Source organism: Pygoscelis adeliae, unplaced genomic scaffold (assembly GCF_000699105.1).
Source record: "Pygoscelis adeliae isolate BGI_AS28 unplaced genomic scaffold, ASM69910v1 Scaffold141, whole genome shotgun sequence".
Taxonomy (NCBI): Eukaryota; Metazoa; Chordata; class Aves; order Sphenisciformes; family Spheniscidae; genus Pygoscelis; species Pygoscelis adeliae.
Genome location: NW_008824231.1, coordinates 2,730,172 through 2,742,587, shown reverse-complemented (window position 1 = coordinate 2,742,587; position 12,416 = coordinate 2,730,172). Strand labels below are relative to the sequence as shown.

At 43.4% G+C, this 12,416-nt stretch overlaps 1 protein-coding gene across 1 annotated transcript in view; it reads right to left on the bottom strand.

The window, feature by feature from the left end:
• Positions 1-3,458: 3,458 nt before the first annotated feature.
• The window catches only part of HEPHL1 (hephaestin-like 1), a 34,924-nt gene continuing 25,966 nt past the window's right edge, over positions 3,459-12,416 (bottom strand). The window contains exons 13-20 of the mRNA XM_009334848.1: positions 11,965-12,104; positions 10,981-11,121; positions 7,742-7,848; positions 7,062-7,284; positions 6,179-6,318; positions 5,171-5,330; positions 3,741-3,821; positions 3,459-3,661 (exon numbers count right to left, since the gene is read on the bottom strand). Of these exons, the coding sequence (XP_009333123.1) occupies positions 3,459-3,661; positions 3,741-3,821; positions 5,171-5,330; positions 6,179-6,318; positions 7,062-7,284; positions 7,742-7,848; positions 10,981-11,121; positions 11,965-12,104 (1,195 nt within the window). The remainder of the gene's footprint in view (positions 3,662-3,740; positions 3,822-5,170; positions 5,331-6,178; positions 6,319-7,061; positions 7,285-7,741; positions 7,849-10,980; positions 11,122-11,964; positions 12,105-12,416) is intronic.

Sequence of the window (12,416 nt, the reverse complement as noted above, 5' to 3'; positions counted from 1 at the left end):
AGAGCAGGAGGTGGGGTCGTGCAGCCCCCCCTGCCCGGGGCAGGGGGCTCCGGGCCGTGCCAGGAGCCTCGGGGTGTCCCCAGGGATGGCGGCTTCTTGCATTGCAGTTCGCGCCCATGGCCTTTGGTCCGCTCTCTGGGCACCGCTGAGAAGAGCCTGGCTCCGTCTGCACCGCACCCCCATCAGGTGTTTGCACACATGGATAAAATCCCCGAGTCAACTCTTCTCAAGGCTGAACAGCCCTAGCCCTCTCCCCCCCACACCTCGTCTGGCAGATGCTCCAAGACCTTAACCTACCTAGCACCATGTGCTCTGGCATTTCAAAGTGTTGGGTGGCCACCGCCACATCTCAAGTAGTTTTTCGTAGGAGTCAGTGGGGTGTCTTCACCTTTATTAACCCATAATTCATTTTCCCTTTATATTTTTCCAGTTGCTTTCTGAACCTCTGTAAGCTCAGAGCATCCTCCGCCCCCTCAGACCAGGAGTTACAGAGGTGACTGTCCACCCCGTAAAGAGCCACCTCCTGTGCTGTGCTTTGCACGTAGCACTACCCTAGCTGATACTGCTTCTGCCAAAAGGGACAAATTGTTCCCTTCTCCACTCAACTCTCCCTTCATTAAACCTCTATCCTATCTGCTTTCAATTGTCCTTTCTATTTTTCCAAGCCCCAATCCAAGGAAATCATTCCTCATATGGAAACTGTTCGACAACACTGATTGCCTTTCTTGCTCTTTCTGTGCTGTTCTTGTGCTGCTGTGTCCTCTCCTGGGCGGGCCCGGGGGACGTGACTCATGCTGCATTCGAGATGCAGGTGCCCCAGACATTTATGTAATGGTACGAAATTGTTTTCATGTTTGCTCTGTTATTGCTAATGTTGTCACAATTACAAGTAAGATCCCATTTCTGGGTTGCTTAGACAGTATGATGCACATAGGGCTAGGATTGCTTTTTTCCACAAGTACTACTGTAAATGTATCAGTACTAAATTTTATCCTTTTATCACTCATTTTTCATGCTACACATACTTATGATTGTCACTCAACTTGGTCACCCTTTTTCACACCGCTCACAGAAAATAGTGAGGAGCAAGGGTCCTTGCAGCATCCCACGAGTGACTCCTGCTGTGAAATCTGTCCACTTACTTCTGTCTTTTGACCAGTTATTTAGCCTCCGTGGACCCTTCCTCTCACCCCATGGTGATTTCATTTCTTTAAGAAACTTTAACTAAGGACCTTCTCAAATGTCTTATGGAAATGTAAGCAGGCTATATTCATCCAGGTCTCTTATCTACAAGTTGAGCCCTTCAAAACCTCACTGAGGCACAATTTTCTTTAAGAAAAAAAAAAGTATCGATTCTTCCATGATCTGCTTTGTTCCTTTGGCCACTTTTCTCGTTTTTTTTAGAACAGTTGCTACAGCTTGCATTGTGTGGATGTCAGAGCTGCTTATTCCTCTGGAAAGTTTTGAAATGTTGATCTTGCATTTGTCACCTTTTGAGCTTTTGGTGCTAGGACAGGTACCAACTGCTACCCAAGTTTGTAATCCAGATTTTTCATACTCGAGGGCCTGTAGCACTCTCTGGGGAACACACCTGTCCTGGTGACTAGTTCGTTTTCTTCCTGTGTTCATTTTGTTGCTTTGCTCTCTGTTCCTGCTGGTCCTTCAGCCCGACACAGATGCTGTCCTTCAACACAGGTGTCGGGGCAGAGCTGGCCACGAGGCTGCCTGTGCCAGGCAAGCAATGTTAAATGCAATGCTTTACGCTTTCTGTGATGCTTCATACTCTCTGTGGCAGGCTGTGCCGCCTGGGCAAGCAGCGGTGACGTCCTGAGGCCTTGAGGACCTTTGGAGGCTTCGTTCCTGTTTCACAAGCCGCCATCCAGCTGAGAAGCATGCCAGATGAAATTAACTGTGCCAGAAGGTTCATACAAATAACCAGATTTTTATTATTCTTGTAATCATTTTGGATGGCTAGTTTCTACGGTCAAAATCTATTTATGATTCTGTTTCTAAAAAGTCAGACGCATTAGTTACTCTAAAAGGAAAGTACCAAATAATTTCCTTTATTAACAGTGTATGTTCAGGTGAAAGGCTTTAATTTTGTATGTATACAGAGAGCAAATGTTCTGCACAGACAGACAGTGGTTTTGCACAGAAAAGGAGACCTCAATTTTAATGTTTACAAAACAGAAAGATGAAAGGGCTTAGAGTGTTTGTTTTTGTCAGCTCAAAGGGAAGATTTAGAGGAGTCTGGAAGTGTTTATTGCTATGGTGTAACTCCTATTTGGGCTCAGTCCTGCAGTTCTACCTCACGTGTGTGCTCTTAAATGACTGGGGAAAACAAAGAATCAAGGAATAACTGAGAAACATCCAAGAAACTTCAACATATTGGTTAACTGGGTATCAATCCAAGACACCATTAAGCTACAATAAGAGTGATGGGCAGTAAAGTTTCCTACGTTTGAACATACTTCAAAATACAGAAGTGGAAAAAATAAAATTAAAATACCACAGCAACTTGAATTTACATTCAAAATCAAATTTGGATAAACAGTTTCACAGGCATGTTTGTTCTGGAGTTCCTCTGCAAGAGCTGTAGCTGATGTGAGCAGGCAAGAGTGAGCACTATCTAATTAAAAATGAGCTATAAACATTCAAGTATCACTAAACATGGCCTGATTCTGCCTGTCTTCCTCACAGAGCACAGAGATCCGCTTCCTGATGGCTTCATTACAGGTAGGGAGTGAGGTGCTACTCCGTGCAAAGAAGAGGTACAGAATCAGGACCACAATGAGCAGCAATTACAAAGTCAACTAACTTTCTCGGAGGTTGCTCAGGACTAGATTTTTAAAAGAATTAACAAAAGCTGTTAGAAACTAACAGCAGGGGCAGTGCTGAACTCCATCAGGTGCTAAAATATATCGGTAGGTCCCTAAATGCCTTTAAAAATCTTCCCCCAGTGCACAGTTTCCTCATTTAACATGGCAAAAAAAGGAGAATCACTTAAATGTCGGTGAATACATTGAGCCAGACTTTGGGAAACCGCGGGGACTTCCACACTGACACCTGCTCCTTCAGAAGCTGGCACGCTTAAAACAGTCCCTGGTCGTATTTATTCCCTAGCATGAACCCCATGTTTCTGCACAGAGTGCATGGATGCCATGCTGCCCGCTCCTTAGTCCTGTGGATAAATCCTTTGCAGCCGGTGTGGATGCCGAGAGGTGTGCTGCTCTGCTGGTCTGCCAAATTTGATCTTGGGCAAAGCTCAACTGAACTCCAGAGGAGTGGAAACGGTGATGGGTGGTACATGGCTCTCGGAGCTGAACCCTACAGCTCATGTCCAGTCTTGTGAGCACTGGCTACGGGGTAGGACTATCAGCATATGTCTTGCTCCAGTTTTATTAGCAGCATGTCATAAAATCCAGTGTGGCTCTGTGAATGATGCTAAAAGCGGGGATTTACAGGGAATCTGTTAGAAGTGCGCTTTTGTCATGCAGAGCCATGTAATGGATCCTGCTTCCTTGGCGGGTGATGAGGCAGAAGAAAGTTAATACTGTTGACAGCAGAACAAGTCCAATGAAAAAAAAGGCTGCGAGTATCAGGCTGGCTTCTCCAGGACTCAAAGTTTTGCCAAAAAAATTGCCCCCTTTGCTGTCATAATCTTTTAAAAGAGAAGTAGTTCATGAGAAATCTATGCGTTAATCTGAAGAGTTTTAAATGACATTTTAAGAAATCCTTACCCTTTGCAGTGGTCCTATTTTTTGCAGTAGTCGCATCATATGCTCCAGTTGTGAGTTCTCCTTCTGAAGGAGCTTCCCTCTCTGGGAAGAGAGAGAGAGAGAAACCATAGTTAAGTTGAAAACCTTAATAAACACATTTTTGTCTTCTGGAGAAGTAGCCTTCATTTTATTTAATTCCTTCTACCTTGTTGATCTGAACAGAAATCATTATTAGATCAGCACAGCTATTGCTCTGGGCAGCTCCATGGGCAACGTCCCCCTTCTCTATAGGCATCTTTGTTATTTCACTATTTAATGTAGTGATAGGACAAGGGATAACAGTTTCAACCTGAAAGAGGGTAGATTTAGATTGGACATAAGGAAGAAATTTTGTATGATGAGCATGGTGAGACACTGGCACAGGTTGTCCAGAGCAGTTCTGGATGCCCCACCGTTGGAAGTGTTCAAGGTCAGGTTGGATGGGGCTTTGAGCAACCTGATCTAGTTGAAGATGTCCCTGCCCACGGCAGGGGGGTTGGACTAGATGATCTTTAAGGTCACTTCCAACCCAAACCATTCTATGGTTCTATGATTCAGTTTTGCGTTTGCTTGTTCATTTGAAGTTTCACAGCCCAAACGAATATGTGGTATGAAATAAATTCACCTTGTCCAAGGAAGGAGTATTTTGGCTATGTTTGGCATTACATTTGTCATCCTGCTGCTACAGGGTTACAGGTACAAGGTGTGCCTGCTGGCGCTGTTGCAGTCCCTGTGGAGGAGTGTAGCAAGCACAGTGGGAACCCAGGCAGGAGACGCTGGATCCAGATGTTTAGTGAAATTATGTGCTGTGGAGAGGCTCACAAAGCACTTCTGGCTTTACTCACAAAGTGGTGGAAGGGACCAGCACCACCCAAAAATCTTGCCAACTTTTCTTAGCCAAAGGATTGCCTATTTCTTGGACAGGATGAGCAATCATTTTTTCTGGAGCATTTTTTATCTATCTCAGCTAGTCTCTGCCTGTGCAGGAAGGAGCTTGAATAGCCCCGTGAGCCAGCAGTGATTGCAGGGAGGAACCAGCACCATGCCAGTCTGCAGACCCTCCCACACACCATGTGGCAACAAGGCTGAAAAATAGCTTTGCAGTTGTTTTCTGCACCACCTGCGGGTGACTAATGGTCCACAGGCTGCCACTGTCTTAGAGGGGCTCTTGTGAAGCACCAACAGTTTTTAAGTTGCAGAGTGCATCAAAGATTACTGTCCTTGCCCTGTCATTAGGGGTGTTTGTCCTGTCCCTAGATGATGCTAACTGGCCATGGCAGTAATTTACGTGTGCTTCCCACCAGCATGCAGGGAGCAGCATTGACATTAGCTCTCTTCCTTTCCTCCCTGCCTTCCATCCAATCTGCTGCAATACCACCTCCGAGTCCTACGACATGTTTCTGATACTGCACCTGATTTATTGATGGTGTAGGTCGTCTCCATGCCAGCGTGGATGTGATCGGCTACGTGGCAGTGCAGAAGCCACGTTCCAGGGTTTTCTGCTACGAGTTCAACTGTCTGGAAAGTTCCAGGAAAAAGGTCATACACATCTCCTCTGTGGTCCTTATCTGTCTGTGGCAAGGCAAAACCAGCATCGTAAGAGTCTTGCCTCAAAGACCCACCATGGGCACTGAAATATTCCTGTTAGACTTTCAGCTCCTCATGGCAGATCAAATGCTTCTTGTTACATGTTTCTAGTATGCCTCATGCAGGGAAACTGAGGTCTGTGGACACCCCTCATTTAATCAATTAATTAATTAACAACAGGACACCCCTCCTGAAGACTTCAAGTGTGGGTTGAGCACGGGCGTTTCTTTGAAAGACAAATTTTTCAGATAGTCCTGCCAGTGTCACTCTATCACAACATAAAACCATAGTGTAAGCAGGCATAACTCTCCCTGATTTCCTCACTGTATCTTCCCTTATACCCATGGGTAAATATACATGGGTAAATATACATTTTACCCACATAATCATGTCCTCTAATAATGACATTTATTCATGTTTCATAACAGGTTTAAAGTGGTAGAAGTTTTGCAAGGATCTCATTCATTTTGTATTATTTCTTGAAAAATTTCTTTACTGAAAGAGTGGTTAAACATTGGACCAGGCTGCCCAGGGAAGTGGTTGAGTCACCATCCCTGGAGGTGTTTAAAAGGCGTGTAGATGTGGTGCTTAGGGACATGGTTTAGTGGACATGGTGGTGTTGGGTCGACGGTTGGACTCCATGATCTTAGAGGTCTTTTCCAACCTTAATGATTCTATGATTCTATGATTTCCTTCATGTGCAAAACTCCCACTGACCTCAGCATCAGCCCAGAGCTCCATGCCCAAGCTGCAAAATCAGGCTAGAACCTGGATATTTTTGCAGAAATTTCCCATCACACTATAAAGGTTTTACTTTGATTATTTTTACCAACCTTAAAGATGAAGGTCTGTGCATGGAAGTGAACTGTATGTATATCCACTTCATTGCCCATTCCTATCAAATACCAGTTTGTCCTATCGCCTTCATTCATCGTTAGACCCAGGAGACTGTTATAAATCTTCCCATTGATTGCTGGAAGAATGACAAAACAGGACTGGTTAATAACTGGCCATGGTACGGGTGATGATAACCTCCATTTCAGGCACCTTTTGCATTTTCTCTCTGGGGAGACCAGGTGCCCAGGCAGAGAGGGGACAGGCACGTGCGGCCTGGGCAAGGGCTCTCCATAGTGACCACTGCCATTGCAGGGAGACAGCCACGTTTTTGTTTCAGTTTCCAAATCACCTAACTGCACAGCAGCAACCATTTTTCTGTCTTGAAAATCATCAGGTCAGTTTTTTACTGGTTGAGATCAAACTCCTGAACAAACAGGATTCATGCTGAGAAGCTACATGGAAAAAGAGGGAATAGAGTTGTTGCCTGAAATGGGTACCATCTGTAGAAAGAGAAGTTTGCTTTGCCAGGGTTGTTCCTACCCCCATCCAGCCTGTTCTGCCTGGCTCCTGGGCTGGCTGCTACTACAGCCACGATTTTAAAATGTCATCCTTACGCTCCTACTAAACAAGCCCGCAAGGAATGCAGCTCCCAAATGACAGGGAAGTCTGGCAGGTCAGCCTCTTCCCATGAGTATAAGACTAAACTATCTTGTTAGAAAAATATCTTGGCTGGGCCTCATGAAATCTTTTCATTTCCAGAGTTGCAGCTTATGAAGTTGTCACGTGGTTGGGTAATTGCAGGCTAAGTCCAATGTCTTCCTAAACGGGCTGTGAAAAATAAATCTGTCCTCTTGGCTGCTGCCACCAAGTCCTACATACCATGCATGCTGTTGCCTTCTACAAAGTTCTCAGTGGAATTGAAATCATCAGGATTCTTATGAAGGTATGTTTCAATATTTTCTTTCAAATACCAGGATTCATTTTCATCAAACACCATAAACAGAAGGGTAAATTCACGATTAATGTCTTTCCTTAGACCTCTTTCATCTAGAATTCCTTTTCTGCAAACTACGAGAGGCCCAATCAGACCGCTGTATGTGTCCTGAAATAAAATAAATATATGCATTATAAATTTTCTATTTCATTCAGTTATGAAAAAGACACATATTAACTACAGATTAAATAAAGATGAAATTCCATTTTCCTATCAGATGAGATAAAATCATGATTCTGATTAGAGAGATCTTTCTCTACATGTCCCTATGTTAACGTACCAAAGCAATGTTTTGCCTTCACCCAAAATCCCTTCAACTATTCTTTAAGGAGGGAATCACATTACCGTGGTGTACCCCTGGGGATTTCAGTAGATTAAATTACCCAGGCATGTGCAACTGTTATCAAAGATGACAAAGTATCTAGCTCTGTAAATCGTTCCTCTAGCCTGTGGTCCTCGCATAAATGAGAAGCATTTTATGAATAAGGATCCTTTCAGAAACATTATACAAGGCAGGATGGTTTATCCAGAACAATGTACTCTTTAATGACCATTTCTTGGTTACCTTTACAAAATTCACTGTTGAATAATAAACCCAAGTGATACAGTTTGGATCTGTTTTACCAGGGCCAGATCTTTCTGGGACGTTCCACCTGTAGGTGTTTATTTCTCCTGAAACAGAGAGAACAATTTTACCAAGAGCAGCTGGGTATTAGAGGCTTTGAACAGTATGTAACTGAGATCTGCTACCCTCCTCATCAAAAAATGATCTGTATCAAAACTATCTGTGTAAGCATGCAGCAATGGGATGTGGAGATGATTCTGCCTTCCAGGAGGTCGGTGAGGTTCCAGTGGTGTAAACAAAGGCAGACAGCCCCCAGAAAAGGAGGTCTGCAAATGATGCTGGCAACAGTGGCACCCCCCAGAGGGATGTTTGGAGATAGGACTTTTCATCTTCCTCCATGGGCAAAACTTGTAGCAGACCAATGATCTTGGGTGCCGATGCTTAAAGTCAGTTGAAGGTGGCAGGAGCCAAGCTCCAGAAAATATTTCCTGGACTTTGTCAGTTGAAAAGGGCACAGAGATGTGGCAGTTACCCCTGGGATTTTGCAGATGGTGCTGCAGCAGTGTATCAGCTCAGGGCCAGGAGAGGAGATCTGAGTATGTACCGACTTGCTGACTGGGAGCAACAAGGGAGTCCTTCCCTCTTCCAGCTAAGCCCCCTCTCCTCAGCAGTTACTGGAGAACCCTTGTCCCTTCCTGAAAGACATTGCCTCTGCCATGTCCACCCTGAGCAGAGATTTCCTGACCTCTGATTTGATTAAAAAGAATAATCTGATGGGGAAATAATCTATTTGGGTGAGGATCAGTTCTCTACGCTGAACAGAAACACACCTATGTTCAGATGAACTGTCTGTGCTGTGTTTCCCTGCTTTGTTTTTTTGCTGGTACTGCAGGGAAGGATAGGAGACCAAGATGTGGTCAACACCTTGCCCTTTTAAGTGGTGGAGAAATGTTGAACCAGGCAGTCTCTGGCACAAAAGTCTTCCAGGGTGACAAAAGCCAAGAACAGCTAGGGACATGCTACGAGTCAGGGGAAAACAAAGAAATCGCAGACCTCCTGGCCATGGTCTTAGTACAGCCACAATCCAACAGCTGCCAATAGGTATGGGCATCAGGGCAAAGGAGAGTTTTCAAGCTTAAATGGTTGTGAAGTGACTGAGCCTAGCCACTGAGCCACTACACCGTTCTGATGGATCGTGCAATAGTGGGTTTTATTGTACGGCAACAACTACAAAAAAAGAAATGGTGATTCTCAAATATCATACTATATGAGAAGAGTCTCACATAAATTTTGCAATATCATTTAATCTTACAGGACAAGCACCTTCCGTTCATTACAGCATGGATTTACACACTTCAGCAGAGATCAGAAAGGCTTTCAAGACACAATACTACACTAATAGGACAGAAAACATTGACAAGAAACCCGTCAATCTCAGAGGCATTCATGCCTTGGAGACATACACCAGGGAAGAGTTTGTCATCCACCTTTATCTAACCTACATGTCATCACCCCTTTTTAAAGGGGGTGATGTGAGAAGAGAGCCTGGCCATGGTCCTTCACCACTTCCTTGCTTTTTACTCCTCACTTCAGGACTGTAGTTGTAGTTGGAAAAATCTCCACTCTACTTAAAACCTGAGACACTTCAGATGGCATCAAAGACCCATCTTTGAAGTGCAAATGAAGCATAACCCCTGAAAAGACAGATAAACGAGAGAAGAATGGATGTTTTCTCCATCTTTGCTGCTGGGTAAATGGAGGAATGGACAGGGAGAGGACAAACGTGTGGCAGCTGAGAGCTGTTTTGGCTCAGGCTGCTATGGATCTGCTCCCTGCACCTCTTTACCATGCCACCCATGGTCTCTTTAGGAGCTGGCAATACTCTCAGGAGCACAATTTAGCAGGACATAAGTCTGACTGTTGACTGGTTCAGGATTTAGTAGAACTAGATGGACTCTGGGGAGCTTGGGGTGAGCAGTCCGGCCTGGCCTAGGAAGACAGACAGTGAGGATTTTGAGATGGTGGTGGTGGGGACTGAAGTGGCCAGGAATTATTCTTGTTTTGAGGGACTTGTTTTCCATGTTAACTGCCGATTCCAAAATCCTAAGGAGAAGTCTGTCTTTAGATCTTCCTGAAGAGTCCTTTCCTTTGGCTCACTGTCAAACGCAGACACCTTCCCTCGTCTAACTCATCCCAAGCCTGCTCCCATGTGGACACAGGAGACATGACAGTAGTGTTCCCAGTGTTACACCTCGACTGTCAACAAAACAGCATCGACAACATCATGGAGCAAATAACAAACAAGGGAATCATAAATCAGCTTTTTTTCTTCTTCTTCTTCATATATTAACCACAGGTATTCATTCATTGAACTCCAGCAAGGCAGACGCTGGCTCACATTTGGCCATGAATTTGTGTGTGATTGTACTGTATTGATACAGCTACCTACAGTAAAGAGATTTCAGCTTCCAGAGAGGCTTAGTACATCAGAATTTCTTTTCATTTAGTTTCACACTGAAGCTCAGAAATACTGTGAAAAGAATTGCATAGGTGATGGAAAGAAAAGGTATGTACATTTTGGATTGACTATAATGCCTGGGTTTGAGTTTGGCTTCCTACTAGAATATAAAACCCAAGATAAAAATTGAAGTACAAAAATTTTAACAGGTATTTTTCTATATGAAGAATTTCAGCACCATGAGAACTATTTTCCACTGTTTTCCTCACTAGAAACTGAAGCATATTTGGTACACTTCTTCAAAGACTTTTAAATCACACAGTGACATTTTGCATGTTATGCATCAGCTCTGAATGCAAATGCCAGTTCTGTGTAGATTAAGAGAGAGGCAGAGTTAACATTGCCAACTGCAACTCTACCAATGAGTTTTTAAAATGTTGCTAGAGTGTCAGTCTGGAGCAAATGCAGCGTTGGCTTACACTTCTCTTGCCGTGATTATGGGCCTGCTTCTGCTTTTTTTGGAGGTTGTCCAGTGATATTACATTCCTGTTTCTACCCCTGATAGGAACAAAGGTTCATTCTCTGCCCGAACATGCTCACTTGATCAAGAACCTACATGTATAACAACACAGAATTGTATCGGAATAAACGTTAATCGTATTATGCCTGGAAGAACATATAGGTATGCGTAAGCTTGAAAGAGGGATTAGCATTCCTGTGTTAAAATGCTTTTATACACAGCCTTTGTAGCTGAAAGACAAAAAAAACAGAAGAGCCTTACCGGGGAGGGTAATTGGTGTCTCAGGTTGCTCTTCACAACCTACTTCTTCTATACCATGTGCGCTTATCGAATAAGGCCTGCTGGCTTTGTTCTTAAATACGATCAGTACAGAGTCACCAACCTCAGCATGGAGTAACGGCCCTAAATTAAAACAGAAGATGCCCGTGATTAATGCTGCTTTTCTGAATTTAACAGACTTTCAATAGCTTGGCCCAGGAGAGGAGCCAAGTTCTTTCTCAAAACCCTTAGACTTTTCTATTCTTTCAGCAAAGCCATCAACATTGGTTTGTTATCTCAGCTGATGAAAAGCTCCATATATATAAATAATCTTTTTTCTTTTTGGTCAATGAGAAGAATTGTTCACTCTGGAGACAGGTCTTTGGACAGCTTGTTTTTAAAGAAAACTCTTGTAGATTTTTTTTTGTATCTTTCAAAATTTTATTTCTTAAGCTGGTAACTGTTTGGGTTTTTTTTTTTAACTATTTTTTTTACTTTTGTACTGCAAAAAAGGAAATGTCAAATATATTCCTAGAGAGTGTTGACTACTTTATGACCGGTTGTTGCCCACTTCTCACCCCATAAAAAACATGAGCTGATGGTTATTTTATGACATGCGTAAAATTTTGTCTTGCCCAATTTCAGATACAAATCCAGCCCCTTAATATTGATTTAATCTGCCTACAAAAGTCTCACCCACGTTACATGCTCTGGTGTTAAGGTGAACCCTGGAATTGCCATTTTGGCGTCCTCCCTGTTAGTACTCCGTAGGAAACTCCCTATTCATGTTTGAGAATGAATTCTCTAATTTGGAAAGCATCTTTACACTCAGCAATGATACAAATAGGGTGTAAAATCACTGATAACCTGGAACAGGCATCAGTGTTCTTTGTTTTCCATGTTAACAAAGCTGGAAAAACTCTTTGTTTTTGGAAAGCAATCCTCTCACTTATCAGGCTTGGTCTGTGAGCCATGAGAGCTACTTGCCCAGGATTTCCAAGTGTTCTTCCTCCTCTGTCCTCACTTTGCGCTGTGTGAAGTTGCCGTTTGTGTACTCCCTGTAAACCACCTTCTTGTATTTTGAACCGATCAGATCTTCCGCTTGGCTCAGGAAAACATGCCCATAGCTGCAAAATAAAAAGGCAAAAATTAAAAGCACTAAACCTTACATATCTAAAGGCTAGTAACTGTTGTGTTATTCACAATAGATGTGATAAGAATATATGACTTGGTCCAATGTGCTGATCGATGTGAAGCCCTGCATGCCGCAAGAGATTTTAAACAGCACGTAACAACAGTGATAATCCTGACTAAATGCACACCCGCTTCAAACATGTAAAGCTGAGGATATGTTGCACTAACCACAAACTTTTGGGAATGCAAATCCTTCACCAGAGCTGTCAGAGCAGAGATGAATTTCGAGTTAAGAGTGGGTTTGG